We start from the raw sequence: 17,823 nt of genomic DNA, 5'->3' as shown, positions 1-17,823 counted from the left end.
TAAACCAACTCTGCCCCAGCAGTCCAAATAGACTGAATTATTACTTATTTGTTGACACAAAACGTGAGATCATTTCTTCAAAACAAGCAATTCGGCTTCTTTAAAGTGGCACATAGCACACAAAAATCGAATTAAATAAGTAGTTTATCGTCGAAAGTCCTTTGCATCTCCTTGTCTAAATGATCTTCTCAATCATTACAGATATAGTTTCATTGTCCAGAAAACAGGGTCAGTACTGCACAGTACACATCCGCTCTGCTGTCACTTCCTGCCAACTGATCCACTCAGAAGCGGACACCCGTCGGGGGAGGTGCCAGAGGGGAAGAAAAAGAAGAGCATTCATGGGAAAAAACACACGTCCTCTGACTCCAGAGTAACTCGTAAACAATATCTAACAATGGAGTGAAGCTTTGGTCATTCATGCTATTCAATACGTTCTGTCAAATCATTACAGTAACAAACAATAACACAATGTATTAGATTATCTTTGTGGCTGAAGTTGCATCTGGATTCACCAGAGATTCACCACGCTAAATATGTTCATCACCACAGTGGCCCTCATACTTTCACCGTGAGAGAATTTGCCCTGAGATCATCGCTCAAGGGAAACAATGGATGAAGAATTATTATACTTACTTATCTCCTTACAAAGACAGACTTCTAGTGATGTAAACTGATAACTTTCAGAGAACAGGACAAGTATTTTGGGCCACACAATCCCGAAAATCTATGTTCTTAGCATCAATGAACTGCTGCAGTGGACACTACAGGACAGTGCCACAATAACAACTGTCCATCTGACAGATAAAACTCTGGATTTGAAATCTTCACGCACCAAGTTTAAAGGAGCGGACTGAGACGTGGACAGTAAAACAGAGGAGGCAACTGCTACTTTACAGTGTTTACTGTTACACTGCTTAAGATGAATGTGTGAAATACTTCTTCTGTATGTTCAACAGAATCCAGTTTGTGATGCAAGCTGCAGCTGTGCAGCATCTGTACATCAGGAACGTCAACGCTTGTATGTTTGTGCTTGAGAACTAACTGTTTGGATCCCTGAGGAGACACTTCCTGTCTGTGTGTACAGCCAGTAGAGTTCAGGCTTTAGGACCTGGCAGGGGAACATTCCTCTCCCACTGCCCACAGACACTCGGGGCGGGTCTCCTGGAAATAAGATTCCAGTGCTGGGATTTGGAAGTTGAGCCGGCATCTCCCACAATTCTCTGATTCAATTCCGCCTCACAGGCCAACTCAGCACTGGAGCAGTCCTCTGGCTCGGAGTTTTAGGACGAGCAGCTCGACCACTGAAGGAACCTAATAAGGTAAGTTGGATGATCTTCTCAGGTTTGGGGGGAAGGGACAAGTTTGCAGCTGAGGGCAGCGGCAGAAATTGCCCAGGCATGTGAAAAAGAAACACAAAGTCAGATAAGATTTGCAGCTTGAGGCCCAATTCCAGGCTGTGCTCTGTTGAAGTTGTAAAATAGCTTCAGTTTTCCACTCAACGCTGCTTTACATGAGGTACAAAACTTTAAACTATTTAACTTTAAAGTGGGCCATGGTGTTTTCTAGCTCCTTCATAAAGGGAGTTTGCACTTCTGAGTGAAAGATGAAATACATATCCACGTTGATTCGATTTATCATAGAATGCCACAGATGTATTAGTAAAAAGTTTGTTAAACTGCACCTACTTGATGGAACAAGGATGACTCAGTCTTGTCCATGCGAAAACTTGCAAACTGAATTTAACCTTTGGCGCTTAAAGTGACAGTGTGTGCTAGATCAAAAGTATATTTTATAGCATACTTTTCCAAAACTGACAAAAAACTTAATGGTACATTATTTTATTTTAACTAAATAAATATAAGATTTATGAATGCAATATGCAAAAAATACAGTTCATATTTGAATCTATGAAAAATAAAATAAGAATATAAAGGCTCCAAACTAAATGAGATGAACTTAAAATGCAGTGTATCCATATTGTACTAACTATATTAAGTGTGAAACTGCCTGCTATCTACGTAGGTAAAAACACTGGCATCTAGTGGCAGGAGTCCCACTAACCATGACCACATAGGGAAACCAACCGCCTGCATGTGACGCCTTATCTTCAGACCTCTGTAGGGCCGAGTGAGCATGTGCTCGCACGTCTGCTTTGTCTAGATGTGTCCTTCAAATCCAAGTAATTTCAGGGAGTATGAACCAGAGCTCCTCGACCTTGGAATCCTTTTGTCTCTACATATTTTACAGCACCTCATTGTCCTGTGGGAAAAGAGAGGAAGCGCTGGATGTTGTAAGAGCTTTATGCATATCTTCCAGCATGGTTTGGCTCGGAGCCACCATACAGCTGCCTACGTGTCATGGTGGATAAGAAATTGCTTTGTATAGTACTGTGCGCTGAGATCGAAGGAGATATTATAAGGCTGCTGAACACAGAAGAAAACAATGTTTAGTGTCAGCCATTTTTAAATATGTGGTTTGGTTCTTCTAGCTTCGCTCCAACATGTGGCTTAACCTCGCAGTGCTGGTCCTTGTGGCATCGGCAGCCTCAGCTGCTACTTCCACTCCTGCAGACAAAGTGCTGAGTAAGCACGCCACGACCCTGGCCGACAAGAGCGCAGACTTGGCATTCAACCTCTACCAGAACATGGCAAAAGAGAAAAGTGTGGAGAACATTGTCATCTCTCCGGTCGTGGTGGCCTCCTCGCTGGGTCTGGTCGCCCTGGGAGGGAAGGCCTCCACCGCCTCGCAGGTGAAAACCCTTCTGAACGCGTCAACGGTGAAGGACGAGCAGCTGCACGCCGGTCTGGCGGAGCTGCTGACCGAGGTCAGCGACCCCAAGGCGCGCAACGTCACCTGGAAGATCAGCAACCACCTGTACGGCCCCAGCTCTGTCAAGTTTGCGGAGGATTTCGTGAAGAGCAGCAAGAAGCACTACAAGTGCAACCACACCAAGATCAACTTCAAAGACAAGAAGAGCGCGCTGAACTCCATCAACGAGTGGGCGGCCAAGTCTACTGACGGGAAGCTGCCGGAGGTGACCAAGGATGTGGAGAAGACGGACGGAGCCATCATCATCAACGCTATGGTTTTCAAACGTGAGCTTCATAAGACCTTTAAATATCTTTACAAATAAATACTTAGTTTATTCCTTGATCACACAGCCCACTGGGACGAGCAGTTCCATCATAAGATGGTGGACAACCGTGGCTTCATGGTCTCCAGGAGCTTCACTGTTGCCGTGGAGATGATGCACCGCACCGGTTAGTGCCTCACGGTGCTATCTCACGAGTTCAGTCATTATACACTATGAACCTTCACAGGTGTCTTTGGCTTCTATGAAGACAAAAGCAACAGTCTGTCCATTCTGAGCATGCCACTGGCTCATAAGAAGTCCACCGTGGTCTTCTTGATGCCCTCCAGCGTGGAGCCTCTGGAGCGCCTGGAGAAAATGCTGACTAAGAAGCAGCTGAAGACATGGATGGGCAAGCTCAAGCAGATGGCCGTAGCTGTGTCGCTGCCCAAAGTCAGCATGGAAGTCAGCCACAATCTGCAGGTAGGCTTCAATAAAGTTATCGCCACAGGTTTATAAGTGAGTGTCATCTGCATACAGCAGTGTTTACTGGAGTGTTGCTTCTACTGTTAAGTTTCGAGGTTATTGTTGGTCACATTGGTGCTGCTAAAAGGGTTTGACTAATACAATCGGTTTGTAGGCAAACTCGTTCCATTCTTGGACTTGAATTAATTCTACTTTACCTTAGAAACATCTGGAGGACCTGGGCTTGACGGAGGCAGTTGACAAATCCAAAGCTGACTTCTCAAACATTTCCGGGAAGAAGGATCTGTATTTATCCAGCGTTTTCCACGCCGCGTCTTTCGAGTGGACAACCGACGGGAACGAAATCGACATGACCATCTTCGGGACGGACAAACTCAAAAGCCCTAAACTCTTCTATGCCGACCACCCGTTCATCTTCTTGGTGAAGGATCAGAAGACGAACTCCATCCTGTTTATCGGCAGAATGGTCAGGCCCAAGGGTGAGAAGATGAGAGACGAGCTATAAACTCAGCTTTGACCTCGGTGCCTCACCTCTGGTGTCGTCATATTCCTCCACTCTGGTGTCTGAAGAAGCGCAAGTGATGGTTGTTTGATAACACAGAAAGTACATTCCCTGCATTCCGAAACACTGCTGAATAGATGTGTTGCAATGTGTTTGTAAGTCAACAAGACTTTTGAATTGTCGAGGACTGAAGACTTACATTAAGTATGATTTCCCTGAACCATGTCTTAAGTGCCAAAAAAAACATCTTAATAGTTTTAAGTTAATGGCCAGAGTCAAAATATTGTCTCACCAAACGGCAAAAACATTTTTTAGGCCTGATGCATTGATAAACAGTGATCAGCCATGCAACCCAGCACTCAGATGTGACGCTCACGAGTTTGAACACATGTTCTAGAATAATAAAGAAAAGGTTTTGTACGGCGTTGTCTCCGCAGCTGTGTCATGTTTGTGCACCTGAACCACTTTTCCTCCCCTGACAACCTACGCCTGAGGATCTGTGTACTGAGGTAAAGCCTGTTCATTTGTCAACACAACCCTAACAAGCGACAGTGAGGAACAAAAGCAAAGTGAGAAAACCACGTTTGGTTACCTTTTACAGTCGCATAAGGCAAAAAAAAAAAATAGTTATACTCATGCTTCAGCTGATAACTTGGGTGTGAGACAGTTCATTTTTATTCAAATGTGTTAGCACTAGTGCTGTCAGTCGATTAAAAAATTAATCGAATTAATCACATTTTTATGTCGTATCTGCCGAAGGTCTCTGATAAAGAATTTGAGTTCTGGGATGTTAAAAAATTGTAGTGCATGCCTAATCAATTGAATACAGTAAGAAGAGCAGATTTGAAATCCAATTTTTTTATTGGTGAACTGTGCTTCATGAATGAAATCCAAAAGTAAAGGTCAAGCACATCCGCAAACCAGTTAGGCCAGGTGCATTATTCAGAAATGTAAAACAAATACAGCAATACAGTAATATAAATAAAATAAAGCTGTCTTCAAAAATGTCAAACAAACAGCAATGCAGTTAAATACATAAAATAAGGCTGATTTAAAAAATGTGAAACAAACAGCAATACAGATAAATAAATAAAATGAAGCTGTCTTCAAAAATGTGAAACAAACAGCAATACAGTTAAATACATAAAATAAGGCTGATTTCAAAAATGTAAAACAAACAGCAATACAGTTAAATACATAAAATAAGGTTGATTTCAAAAATGTGAAACAAACAGCAATACAGTTAAATACATAAAATAAGGTTGATTTCAAAAATGTGAAACAAACAGCAATACAGTTAAATAAATAAAATAAGGCTGTCTTCAAAAATGTAAAACAAATGCAGCGATTCAGTTAAATAAATAAAATTCTGAAATAAAATAATGCTGTCTCAAATTCAAATTCAAAAATGAATAATAGAAGTATAACACGCCTCTAAATTAGGCAAAAATGAAGAACAGTTGATACTCAAAATTAATTGCGTTACTTTTTTTTAACACGTTAAATCGTGGTGTAATTAATTAATCGAATTAAAATGACAGCACTATTTAGTGCTCAACACTTTGACTAAAAACATATATCAGTCCAAACAACGATTTAATTAACACTTTGATCCAAAAAAACAAAAAGGCAATTTCATTATTTTCAGTAGTCCTTTTAAATATTGGAATGTTTTACCCTGCTAACACTGCCTTTTAGTCCTTTTTTAATATTTTTTAATCCTTTATTTTATCGAAGTGGCTCCTTAGAATGGTAAATGTTTTTTGCTACATGACATAAAACAAATTCCATGCGCGCTCGCATGAATAGGAATTGTGACGTGTGCGCGCTCCCGACAGAGCGGCGCGCGGAGAGGAGGAGGAACCAAAGCGCGTGCCCGTGCTCCACTGGGACTTGCACCCACAGCCTCCTCCTCTCCTTCCATCATGGCTCCCTCGTTGGACAGACAAGGATACTGGGGACGGCCGACCTCAACGCTGGACTGGTGCGAGGAGAACTATGTCGTCTCCTTCTACATCGCGGAATTCTGTGAGTGGCTCGTCCGTTTCTCTTCGTACGAGCGTTACAACTTACAGCGGGCGACGCTGCGAGACTACAAACAACAGCAGGAGCCGCTGCGAGCGAATGAGCACCAGAACTATCGTCATTGTTTCTGCGACCAGAGTGTGGCTTCGCAGAGAGTGGGCGGAATGTCAGTAGTAGCTCGCACATGACTTGCAGTGCCGCGGATGTAGTGATGTAGTCATGTTTTGACCCATTTCTTCTTTCAGTATAGTTGCTCCTTCTGCAACTTCCACTTCTTTAGAAGTGTTGTCATCCTGGGATGGTGGGGTTGAAGATGCCGTCATGCTGATATGACTATTATTACTATAATAATAATATTTATTATTGTTATTATGATGCTCACTGGAGCCTGTCCCAGCTGTATAGGACGAGATAAGAGGTTCTTCAACTCCATATTCTGCATTTATTGCTGAATTAAATGCTCCTTTATGTGTGAATAAAAATCCCTAAATGTTGAATAAATGTATGTCAGTGTGCTCCCTTAATGAAAAATGTTCAGCTTTAATATTTACACTCATAATTCTTTGTTGTACAGAGACGTCTTGCGGCGTCTTGAAGTTTAAAGAAAAATAAATTGGGGAAGTGTATAACTTGAAAAGGTCACATGTCAAGGAAGTGACATAGGGAGCGCTACTAGTATTACCATGTGTCAGTACCAGTTTTTTTAAAACGCCATCTTCCGTTTGTTTTAAGGACAGAAGAAGAGGACGTGTGTAGTTGTGTCTTCTGCCTCCTGTTGTTATCATGTGGCCTCACGGTATTAGTGATGCAATAGTCCAAGGTCGCCTCCAGCAGGACAGGCAGAGTTCATCAGTCCACAGCAGCGTCGCTTTCATTTGCATTTATTAAAATCTATTTGATTAACTGCTGCTGAAATGTATTTCTGTGGAACAGCTGTTGAGGTTATTGTTTACACACAACACAGGCTGGAGAGTTCTCCGCCTCTGCAGTGTTTTCACAGCGATCCAGTCGCATGTACGGTTCACGCTGACATTGTCAGGGCGCCGCCTATCTTGACGTTTATCTGCAGATAAAGAAACGTCATGTTTGTTCATGGAAACTGGCTTTTATTTCCTGGTTTGCACTTTTTTCATGGTTGAAAAAAAGAAAAACAGGGTTGAGATCAGGGTCGCGTGTTGAAAAACATTGCTGTCACATCCATAAGAAAGTCACTCTTGCACCTGCAAGGACACATCATGACTTGCATTGGTTTATGTGCTATTTCCAGATACAGGCAGCAGGATGCTCTGAACTTCCGTTGTTGAGTCATATTTGGATCTTTCTTATCTCTTTTTCCAAACCTCCTGAACTGCTTAGTAACCAACGGCAACAGGCTGCTTTGCTTTACCCTGCATGTAACGTGATATCCTGCTTTTTGATAACACAACTCAAGCAGCTGCGGCCTGATAGTATCTGGTCGACTAATCACTTGAGTGTTTAGACAAAACGTCCAAGCTTGTTTTAAGTGTTTATTTCTTTTCTTTTGCTCAGGGAACACGGTCAGCAACCTGATAATGATTCTGCCTCCTCTTTGGGGAGCTGTTCAGACGTACCATCACGGGCTGGAGTTCCGCTACATTTGCTCCTTCCTGGGACTCGCAGGTCAGTGCGTCAAAAATCCACATGATGTTGTGTGGTTTCTGCTACGGCAGAAGAAGCGACAGGCAAAATAAAGGAGGAAAAGTTTGCTTCAAGACACGCTACTTCCTTGTTCACTGCTTGAAACTGTAGCTCTGTACTTTTCTCTTCATATCACTGGTGTTTAACCAAAAGCATGGTGTAAATACAGTGTTATGACAGCATTAAGGTCAGTTAAGTCTTTCGTCCTTGTTTGGCTTCAACTGTTGCAGTGCATTTTGAGTCTTGCTGTGTTATCAAGTGCTTTTTGCTGACATGAGTTTGGCACTGAAACATTGCAGATATTCATTCAAATTTCTAAACAAATATTGGGATTAATTTAAGCCTCTCTCCAAACAACGACACGTTGATACCAACAATAGCTCATGTGAATTATGACGCCTGAATTCATGTTGCGTCAGCTACCTTTGAAGAGGTGCAAGGGAACTATTTTTAGAACTGTCCTCTTGGCTTCTCCTCGCTCCCCATTCTCAGTTCTAACCGATGAAAAGATTCATGGGGGGAAAAAAGCCCCTGAGAGTCTCTTGTTCTTTGGGGTGAATCTAAAAAGGGATTTGTCACAAGAAAGCCTTGCATATTATTTTTTACAGCTATTGCAGGGTACTGTGCTGCTCTGTTGCAGCCATATTTTGGAAAATAGTTTCACCACACATTGTCAAATTGTGGGCTATGTGATAGGTTCAGACTCAGGTTGCATGGCATCGTCCTGCAACCAGAAAGGGATCCATCCATGGAGACAGGAAGCAGAGATGAAGACGCTCTCAGGTTGTCATTGATAGTGACTAGAAAGGCCACAAACAAGAATAAGGACCTGAAGACTCACCTCGACTTGGTTCCAGAAGCCATTAAAATAAAGGTTTTTGATTCGCAATTGTTTTCCCATTAAAGCGAATGTATCTAAATCTCGAAATTCAACATGAAATGGCATTAAATAATAAGTTCAGGAATTGTTGCAATTGTCTTGAGCGCTGGACAATTCAGTCAACCATTTCCATTCTTCTTCCATACTTCTAAGGTGAACCCCACTGGTGCGTTCAGGTACATTGTCATTTCTACAAGGCAGTTTCAGTTTTTGGAGAGATGGGGCCTAGTTTTCTCAAATTTACAGTGGCCTTTTGACCTCCGACCCTGTTTATCAGAGAGACGGCTTGTGTGGAAACAAGAAGCTTGTTAGAAGTGGAGTGGTGAAACTGACTGAAACTCCACTTACATATCTCGAAAATCTCATACTTTCACATTTGGAGGGAAAAGGTCATATTTCATTACTTTATGCAGCTTTGTTGTGGCAGGATAAAGAATCATCCATCGATAGATTACAGACATGGAAGTCAGATATTGAGGAAGGTATACTAGAGGAAGAATGGAACGAGGCTTTAAGTCTTACAGTCCAGAAACAGACCATCAACAATAATAATAATTCCTGACACTTGTATAAAATGTGTTGAAAAACAGTGTACTCTTATACATTGTTTGTGGGAATGCCCAAAATTACAAAGATAGTGGAGAGAGGTGGGGCAGATAATGTTGAAAATTGTTGGAATTATTATACCTCATAATGCAAAACTTTGTATTCTTCGGATCTGCCCAAAAGATTTTGTTGTATATTCTAAGAAATCAACATTAATAGCCTTTGGATTGTTACAAGCTAGGAGATTGGTTGCGTTATTGTGGAAAAAATTGATCTATGGATGAAATAAATTGCATGATTTGTTGCACTGGAAAAATTTATGCATGTTATTAAAGGGAGACCACAGGAATTTGAAGAAATATGGGAACCTTTACTTAAGTTTATTGAGCTATGGAATTCACAGACGCTACCTTAAAAATAATTTAAACATTGTCTAATGTGGATGATGTTATGTTTTATTTTTTAATTTTTTTGTGTATCTTTTATTTCATTACTTTATTTTTTACATGTATCTTATTATTTTTTATTGTACTATATATATACTCTTTAATACTCTTTTTTGTCTGTTTTTGTATTTTGCTAAATGTATAAAAAAGAATAAAAATATTGATGGAAAAAATAAAGAAGTGGAGTGGTGAAACAGAAGGAAGGCAACCCCTGATACTGAAAAAGAAGTGCTTGACTCATAAAAAAGAACCACACTGCTCACGAGAATATAACTTGATTTAACAGCTGTATAATAACAAGGGTATGTCAGAGCATGAAATGAATGAATGGATGATCCCACCAGTAGTGACAATTATTACCTGTAAATAGCAGGTTTGCTCGATGCCACAGTTGAACTCTGGCTCTCTCCCCAGCTGTTGGTGTCGGTTCCTGGTGCTTCCACATGACTCTTCTTTATGAGATGCAGGTGAGCAAACCTTAGCGTGATGAATTGCTCTGGTGTTTTATTCATAAGGTTGTCTTTTGTTTTTGCAGTTACTCGACGAGTTGCCGATGATTTACAGCACATGTGTATTTGTATACTGCGTGTAAGTGCCTCATCATTGCTGTTCATTACCTTCAAACATATTGAAGCTGAAGCTCATTTATTCACATTGCGGCTTGAAACCGTACCGTCGATCAATTGCTCCTTGGCTGTTGAGTGCACTCTCTTTGTATTGATGTTGTCCGGAGCGTCCTCTCGCACGAGCCTGTTACTTAACCGTCACCTGCTATTTCCCTTTCAGATATGAGTGTTTCAAGCGAGAGAACAGCGTCGGGTGGTTTCCCATCGTGCTGCTGTTAATATTCAGCGTCACAGTCACTGCTGTGAGTATTTCTCTCATGTGACTTTGTGATCGACCTCCTAAACGGTCTGTGATGTTGCAGGTGTATTTGCAGTGGAAGGAGCCAGTGTTTCACCAGGTGAGTTGGTTTCGTTCCCGTGGATCAGATTGCTCATTGTTTGTGTCGGATCCCTTTGTGCTGACTTCATGTGGCACGAGTTTGAAGCGTAACTGTGCGGAATGGTGAAGTATTGAGGTGTTTAGTTTCATGTAAATGTTTAGAAGCAGCGTAGGAGTTTTTGCAAAACTACCTGCAGAGCCCAGTGTTTATCTTTGGGGATCAGCAAACTGTGTTGGTGATGCGTTTAGGATAGTGTGACAACGCTGCCAAGGAAGTTGGCCGTGTTTACAAATGGCACTGCTTTGATTTGGCTCACAACATTGCAGCTGATGCTAATGGTTTTTGAAAACCTCTAAGAATGTTGTCTATAAATTGGCCGCCTGAAACATTCAAGCTGATTCATGTATTCAGCCACTGTTTCTGTGTGGAGTAGTTGGACAGTGGCTCGATTGGGTGGCGCTGTGGCCTCTTTTTTACTTCTGACTCAAACCTTTTTGGAACAAATGAATGCACTAAAAGCTCATCGACTTGTTCAACTAAACAGATACAGATTCCATTTGTTTTGCGAAATAAATAATGATACTCACACATATTTATATAGATAAATATGTGTGAGTATAGTGGGCTTATGTTGCTGTGATGTAAAGTAAATTCATATTATTATTATTTATTTATTTTGTAGTGCACATTAACCCTTCACTTATATCCAAATTATTTTCCGGTACTGTTATGGCAAATGAACAGAGCCTTAATGACCGATAGGGGGAGCGCTAGTTCCACTTTTAGCCTTTCGGCTGCAGCACATTTTAGCTGCGGAAATAAAGTCAAATATTTTATTCGCACCAAGGCTTAAAACTACTGCCTTTTATTTTATTTTTTTTATAATATGTCCTCATGTACGTAATTGTATAGTACTTGTTACAGTAGTACAAATGTTTCACATTAATTTAGTCGTTAAAGAGAGGGTTTTATTTCAACATTTAAGCTAAAAAAGGAACAGTAATGTGTGTTCTGGAGAACCTTCACTTCTGTATTTACCTTAAGGTTATTATGAACCTTACCGTTTCTCAGCTGTCATGTAAACACAGTGATGTTTACTCTTGATGCATTGTTTACAATAGTTTCATGGTCCTGATCCTAACTGAAAAACATCACCTATAACTGAAAAAAAAGGTGCCGTTTGGAAACTACAAGCGTTTTTATGTCTGAATGTTTGCCCAGGGCGTTCAGTGCTTCAGATTTGTGTTTGAAGAACGACTCTCAGGGTGTAATAAACCAGTTTGTGTGGTTAATTTGAATTAATTCTAATGAAAAGACTAAGTCAATGTGCTGTATAGCATTTGTAGCTACCAGGTAATAACACTTTAAATGGCCTCTAAACACTATGTCTTCTTGTCTTCAGGTTATGTATGGGGCTCTCGTCGCTTGTCTCGTGGCGCGCTCTGTTTTTGTTGTTACATGGTAAGTTGTTAAAGTGAAAACAATGTATTCATTTGGTCACATGTACTAAAACCTTATTTTCAGGGTGTACCCTTGGCTCAGACCTTTGTGTTACACCTCTTTATGTGTCTTTCTGTTGGGATTCCTGCTGTGGAATATCGACAATATCTTCTGTGACTCGCTCAGGTGTGCACTCTTAAACAGCTCTTTGTTATATATAGAATCCATGCATCATATTTGTCGCCTTTGTGCTGGGGTTTCAGAGCCAGTAGGCAAACACTTCCTCCTGGTGTTGGAGTTGTGACACAGTTCCACGCGTGGTGGCACATCTTCACAGGCCTGGGCTCCTACCTGCACATACTTCTCAGGTAACTTACGCGAATAAAAAAAAAAAATGAAGTCAGTGGTTAAACAAGTCTCTTCTATTTAGTCTACAGATACGATCAACCTACCTCAAGTGCAGACCAAAAATAAAGGTGAGATTGACTTGAATCGAGAATCATGAAGAAAAGCTAAATCCATGTCCATGTTTCTTCTGTGCTCAGTTTGTATGTGGCATTTGGCCCACCCTGCACATTGAACCCCAGAAGACTGGCTGAGGAAGACAGGCCACGGTTCAGCTGAAGGATGGCGACCGGCTCCAGGCGCCATCTGCATGAAGACCTGCCACTGCCCCTCTATTGATGCTGGGCCGCTCCCCCACTGTGAGGGGAGGGTGTGGACCCAAGCACCACACAGGGACCCTTCTGCTCTGTGGTGTGGGGCGTCGACTAATTCAACTCTTTCAGTTTCATGAAAATAATTTGGTTTTCTAACATAATTTATTAGTTTTGTAAATTGTATTGAATCATTGCAGCCTGATTTGTATTATGTTTTTCATATGCATTTTTTTTAATGTGTGGTTTAATGCCTGGGGTGACAAGAGCGTTTAGGTTTAAGGGATTCATCTGTGCCATTGTTTTCATTTTATTTACAGTTATGAAGGTGGGGGAAGAGCAGATAAATCGGGTGCTCAAAGGAGCCCGAGGACTTGATTCACACATGATTTATCGCTTAAAATGCCAAGTTTGATTCGCCAAAAATCTTGCACATTTTGCCAGGCTGTTGTGTTATTTAAAATGTAAAGATCAACTTTAGCAAATGCATTTTGGCCTAAATTCTTTTCACTAAACCTTCGCAGGCAAACGTGACAAAAACATGGTAAATTGAAAGGTATAACACTAGAAAATGCAACTGTTGTTGCTATTTTTAGCTGCTTCCATGTTTTGTTAACCACAGGGAACGTGTTTTATTTGTCTCAAAATGTTACAGCTAGAGATGACATAAACTAATGGCTAAGCTAAGTAGCCTTGTACATCAACTGCAGTGTCAGAATTCAATAAAAGTTTATTGAATTTTGTTTAGTTTTCTACCATGTTGGCTGAAATCACCAAGTCATCACTTCAGTACTGTAGCAGTGATCTAGCTTTATAATGAAGGCAAACAATATTCTTTTTTTTTATGCAAGAGGTAGTACTGTATAACCAAGTGGAAGCAGACATCTCATGTTAAGAAACAATGAAGGGATTCATCTTTTGTAACTGTGAAACAGAGGTGAACAACAATATGCACATTGTTTAATGTCAAATGTTACTTGCATTGTCCGACACGTCTTGGTTCAACAAGCATTCACGGTGTCACAGAAGCACAACGTATGAAAGTATTAGCGTGGCTCCGGCGTCCTTGCGTTGAATTCCATCCGTCACTTCTGTAACAACTGCTGACCAGTGTAGCAGTAAACAGTGGGTGCCTTACCGTCGACCTTGCAGTGTCCTCCAGAGTTGCCTTGATGTTTGTATACTTTAAGATGTGTTTTGCAGTCCTTCTGCGATTCCCGGGAGGAGAACACAGCAACGGCTTCAAATTTCTAATGTGTGCCTCGACCTTTAAACTTCCATGCATTTCATGTGACCAACAGATGAGTGTTGTGATCGTGGCTCCACGAGTCTAGTGTGTTGAACCACGCAATGTCTGTGCCAGTGAGTCCTCATTGATGTCCAGTAGTGATTAAAGTTGATTGTGTCATGGTTTTCATCTTCTTTGTCACTGGAAATTTAGATTTTTGTTTTGCTATAATATACACTTGTATGACCAAAAGTATTTGCTCAGCTGCCTTGACTCACAGATGAAGTGCCATCCCGTTCCTAGTATGATGTCGACTATTACAGCTTCAACTCTTCCTGGAAAGCTGTCCACAAGGTTGAGGAGTGTGTTTATAGGAATTTTGGACCATTCTTCTGAAAGCGCTTTGGTGAGGTCACATACTGATGTTGGTGGTGAAGGCCTGGCTTTCAGTCTCCGCTCTAAGTCTATAGTTTAGGTCAGGACTCTGTGTAGACCAGTCAAGTTCATCCATGTTGGAAGAGGAAGGGGCCCGCTGCAAAGTGTTCCCACAAGTTTGGGAGCATGGAATTGTCCAAAATGTTTGGGTTTCCTGAAACATTCAAGGTTCCTTCCACTGGAAATAAGGAGCCAAGCCCATCTCCTGAAAACCATCCCCACACCATAATTCCTCCTCTACCAAATTTCTCACTTCCAAAATGTACCGTTCTCCTGGCAAACTCCGAACCCAGACTGGTCCATTAGATTGGCAGATGGAGAAGCCGTCTCCACTGCTCTATAGTCCAGTGGCAGCGTGCTTTACACCACTGCATCCGGCGCTTTGCATTGCACTTGGTGATGTAGAGCTTGGACGCAGCCATGGAAACCCCATTTCATGAAGCTCTCTACAGCAATTGAAGCTCTGCAGAAAGTCTCCGACCTCTTCGCACGATGCGCCTCAGCATCCGCTGACCCCTCTCGATCAGTTTACATAACTGAGTTGCCAAACTCTTCCACTTTCTTATAATGAAGCTGTCAGTTGGCTGTGGAATATTTAGGAGCGAGGAAAGTTCATGACTGGATTTGTTGCACAGGTGGCGTCCTGTGACAGCTCCACGCTGGAATTCACTGAGCTCCTGAGAGCGGCCCATTCTTTCACAAATGTTTGTCAAAACAGTCTGCACCATTCATACACCTGTGGCCAGGCCCAGTGACCGGGACACCTCATTCTGTAGCAGTAAATATAAATATATATATATATATATATATATATATATATATATATATATATATATATATATATATATATATATATAATAGAATTTATTTATGATAGATTGACCCTTTTAAAACTAATTTTTTTTTTTTCAGTTAGGGTTTAAACTTATGATTCTTTTGTTTTGATTTCTCACTGAGCAGATGTTGCAGGACTGGTACCCAGCAGCCACGAAAATCTGGCAGCGGATACATGCGTAAACCAAGACGTCTGACATTCGGGAAGTTGTGGCTTTCTAGTTACAAGACCAACATTGCAGGCGTCTTGTTCCTGAAAGAGAAAAAAAGTTTGTGTTGGCCCATCGTGAGTCATAGCAGTGTGTTTAGTCGGAGTACAGATGTTATCATGCAGCCAGTAAAGATGATATCAACAGGCTGAGACAGCTGAGTGGTTCTAATGCATCAATGTAAAAATCTCTGCATTCACAAACTCCAATAATAATTTTAAAATGTCTGTTGTATTTTACATAATAAAACAACTTAATGATATGAATATTATAGTATTGTCACTTTTTATTTTATACATGCGTTCAAACCCCGCGCACCTCATGTGGTCTCACGGAACAAAGTGAATCCCTCTGACAAGAGCGTTGTGTTGTTTGAGGAAAACATAATGAAGCGTTGAAGAACATGCTGAAACACAAAGTCGTGCGCTAGACCTACACAACAATCTTGGTTACACGAAAGGGATTATTGTTGTCACATTTCATCCGTCATCATTTGAGAATGAGACAGCGTAACCCATCAGGTTAATCTGACAGATGCTCCAGGCCTGCAGGTGCCAACGCTCCACATTACCAACACAGAAAAGCACAGTGTTCCACAGCATTTTGACAAATGTTACACAAGGAATTTGATGTCATTTTTATTGGTATTGTTGTTATTTGTTGAGCCCCAACAGCTTGAATAGATTAGCATGTAGCGCCTGGCGTAGCATTTCGTTTCAGGAGGTTTAGTGGGAAAATCCTCTCAAGAGGCTCAACCAATTGTCTTGTTACCAGTTAGACGGTTTTATGATCACTTTGTTCTATAATTAAAGTCAGAATTCTGAGATTAAAGTCAGAATAATCATTTGACCTTTTCATTTTGAATTGGTTTCTCATGTGCTCCGAACCTCTAAATTAAGATTTTGAAGCTTTTCCTTTAAAGACAAAAATGTCTGAGCATCTTCCGAGAAGTGTTCAGGTCGTAATGTAAGACAACCAAATTAAAGCTCTATTTTTATTGTTTTAGGTTGATATTTGTGAAAAATCACTTCCTGTCAAATTTGGACTCTATTTTGTTCAACGTACAGCCCGCTCTCGGATTTCGAACGTCCCACACTTCGAACAAATTGGAGTTCGGACGAAAATTTTGAGATTTTTTTTGCTTCGGATTTTGTACGAATATCCAGAACTGGAACGCCCCCCAAAAAAGCCGTAAAAACATAACATGCGTGGACCGACCAGCTGACCCACGACACGCTTTGTTATTGTGTATAACGCAGCCTCTGTATGCAGACGCGTCCCGTTAGCTACATTTACTGACTGTTTTTTCTTCATATTGAGGTGTAAAACCTTTCCTGTCTCCACACTGGACCGTGGTAGAGTGTCACAGGGGAGGCGCTCGCTCTCCACACCTCCGAGGCTGGAGCGCTCACTCCAGGGTTTGATGTCCTGTTGTGGGCTGGAGCTGGGACAGGGATGAGGCGAGTCTGGGACAGAGCTAAGTTACTTGGTTTATGACTTTGTCACAGCCAAACTGCACAGAAGCGCACATTCAGAGCTGGACACGCACCGGGCACCTCTTCACTTCTGGAGAGACGTCACTCACTCGGCAACCCCTCCCACATGCAGCGGCCACACACATAGAGGAACAGCGCACCTGCAGCAGACACTCTACATTCACTCCTACAAAAGACTGTTTTAAGGCTTGGAACGCATTATTTCTTTTTCCATTCATTGTAATGGGAAAAATTGATTCAGATTTCAAACAAATCGCTTCTCGAACGGCCGTCTGGAACGGATTGTGGTCAAGAACCGAGGTTGGCTTGTCCTTCTAATATTGATATCTAACATAACTTTACAGGACACTAAAATCCTGCCAACTCACGTAGAAGGCCCTTCCCACACGCCGCTCCTGTAATTTGGGCTTTTCCAGAATGAGTCAACGTGCCCCTGACAGTGGCCTCACCAAGTTGTCACCCCCATTAGTTCCAAGCATCCATGGATGTAGATCATCTACTCTCAAGTTTTCAATGGTGGTGAGTCAAAGCAAATCAGGGCAGAGAACGAATAAGATGATATTCCACTCCCCTAAGCTCTGACTCATGTTGATGTGGTTTTCTTTTTGGCTTCAGGCAAAACTAGATTTATGAACCTCGTAAATGGAAAACCCGTCACGTCAAACGCCCTCTGCCTTTAACATGATTTAGAACTTGCAAATCAAATCTAACTTAACAAGTGAATGTACTGTGAAACACTTGGGCCCTTTTTAATCGTGACAGGAAAGTCACATTAAAACTGACTCGATGAGGATGAAATAAAAAGATAAAAGAGAACATAAAGCAGGAGTGACAGTTCGAATCTAACACCAAATTAAATGGGTATTAAGAACTCATTATTAATTATGTTATCGGTTATTATGACTTGTTTCGGAGCCAAAACAAAAGGCTTGCCTGTATGGAATACAAGAAGGGCCAAAATG

At 41.4% G+C, this 17,823-nt stretch overlaps 2 protein-coding genes across 2 annotated transcripts; both read left to right on the top strand.

The window, feature by feature from the left end:
• The first annotated feature begins 1,186 nt into the window (after positions 1 to 1,186).
• On the top strand, positions 1,187 to 4,476 carry serpinh1a (serpin peptidase inhibitor, clade H (heat shock protein 47), member 1a). The gene is made up of 5 exons (XM_053847371.1): positions 1,187 to 1,322; positions 2,492 to 3,098; positions 3,165 to 3,263; positions 3,324 to 3,556; positions 3,762 to 4,476. Exons 2-5 carry the CDS (start codon positions 2,504 to 2,506, stop codon positions 4,062 to 4,064), a joined length of 1,230 nt encoding a protein of 409 aa, XP_053703346.1. The 5' UTR covers positions 1,187 to 1,322; positions 2,492 to 2,503; the 3' UTR covers positions 4,065 to 4,476.
• A 1,477-nt stretch (positions 4,477 to 5,953) lies between these two features.
• Positions 5,954 to 14,226, top strand: acer3 (alkaline ceramidase 3). Its single transcript, XM_053846227.1, has 11 exons — positions 5,954 to 6,089; positions 7,617 to 7,727; positions 10,032 to 10,084; positions 10,153 to 10,205; positions 10,404 to 10,485; positions 10,546 to 10,581; positions 11,966 to 12,024; positions 12,088 to 12,189; positions 12,267 to 12,371; positions 12,434 to 12,479; positions 12,549 to 14,226. Exons 1-11 carry the CDS (start codon positions 5,987 to 5,989, stop codon positions 12,600 to 12,602), a joined length of 804 nt encoding a protein of 267 aa, XP_053702202.1. The 5' UTR covers positions 5,954 to 5,986; the 3' UTR covers positions 12,603 to 14,226.
• Positions 14,227 to 17,823: the final 3,597 nt, after the last annotated feature.

Source organism: Synchiropus splendidus, chromosome 17 (genome assembly GCF_027744825.2).
Source record: "Synchiropus splendidus isolate RoL2022-P1 chromosome 17, RoL_Sspl_1.0, whole genome shotgun sequence".
In the NCBI taxonomy this organism is placed as follows: domain Eukaryota; kingdom Metazoa; phylum Chordata; class Actinopteri; order Syngnathiformes; family Callionymidae; genus Synchiropus; species Synchiropus splendidus.
The sequence above is the reverse complement of the archived record's forward strand: the minus strand, read 5'-3'. Positions and strand labels throughout refer to the sequence as shown.

Bases quoted from the DNA above. Each gene is read 5' to 3' on its own strand.
- acer3 (XM_053846227.1), top strand. From the start codon at position 5,987: ATGGCTCCCTCGTTGGACAGACAAGGATACTGGGGACGGCCGACCTCA. The intron at 12,025-12,087 runs GTAAGTTGTTAA...CCTTATTTTCAG, and splicing joins TCTGTTTTTGTTGTTACATG to GGTGTACCCTTGGCTCAGAC. The intron at 12,190-12,266 runs GTGTGCACTCTT...CTGGGGTTTCAG, and splicing joins ATCTTCTGTGACTCGCTCAG to AGCCAGTAGGCAAACACTTC.
- serpinh1a (XM_053847371.1), top strand. From the start codon at position 2,504: ATGTGGCTTAACCTCGCAGTGCTGGTCCTTGTGGCATCGGCAGCCTCA. The intron at 3,099-3,164 runs GTGAGCTTCATA...TTGATCACACAG, and splicing joins CAACGCTATGGTTTTCAAAC to CCCACTGGGACGAGCAGTTC. The intron at 3,264-3,323 runs GTTAGTGCCTCA...GAACCTTCACAG, and splicing joins GGAGATGATGCACCGCACCG to GTGTCTTTGGCTTCTATGAA.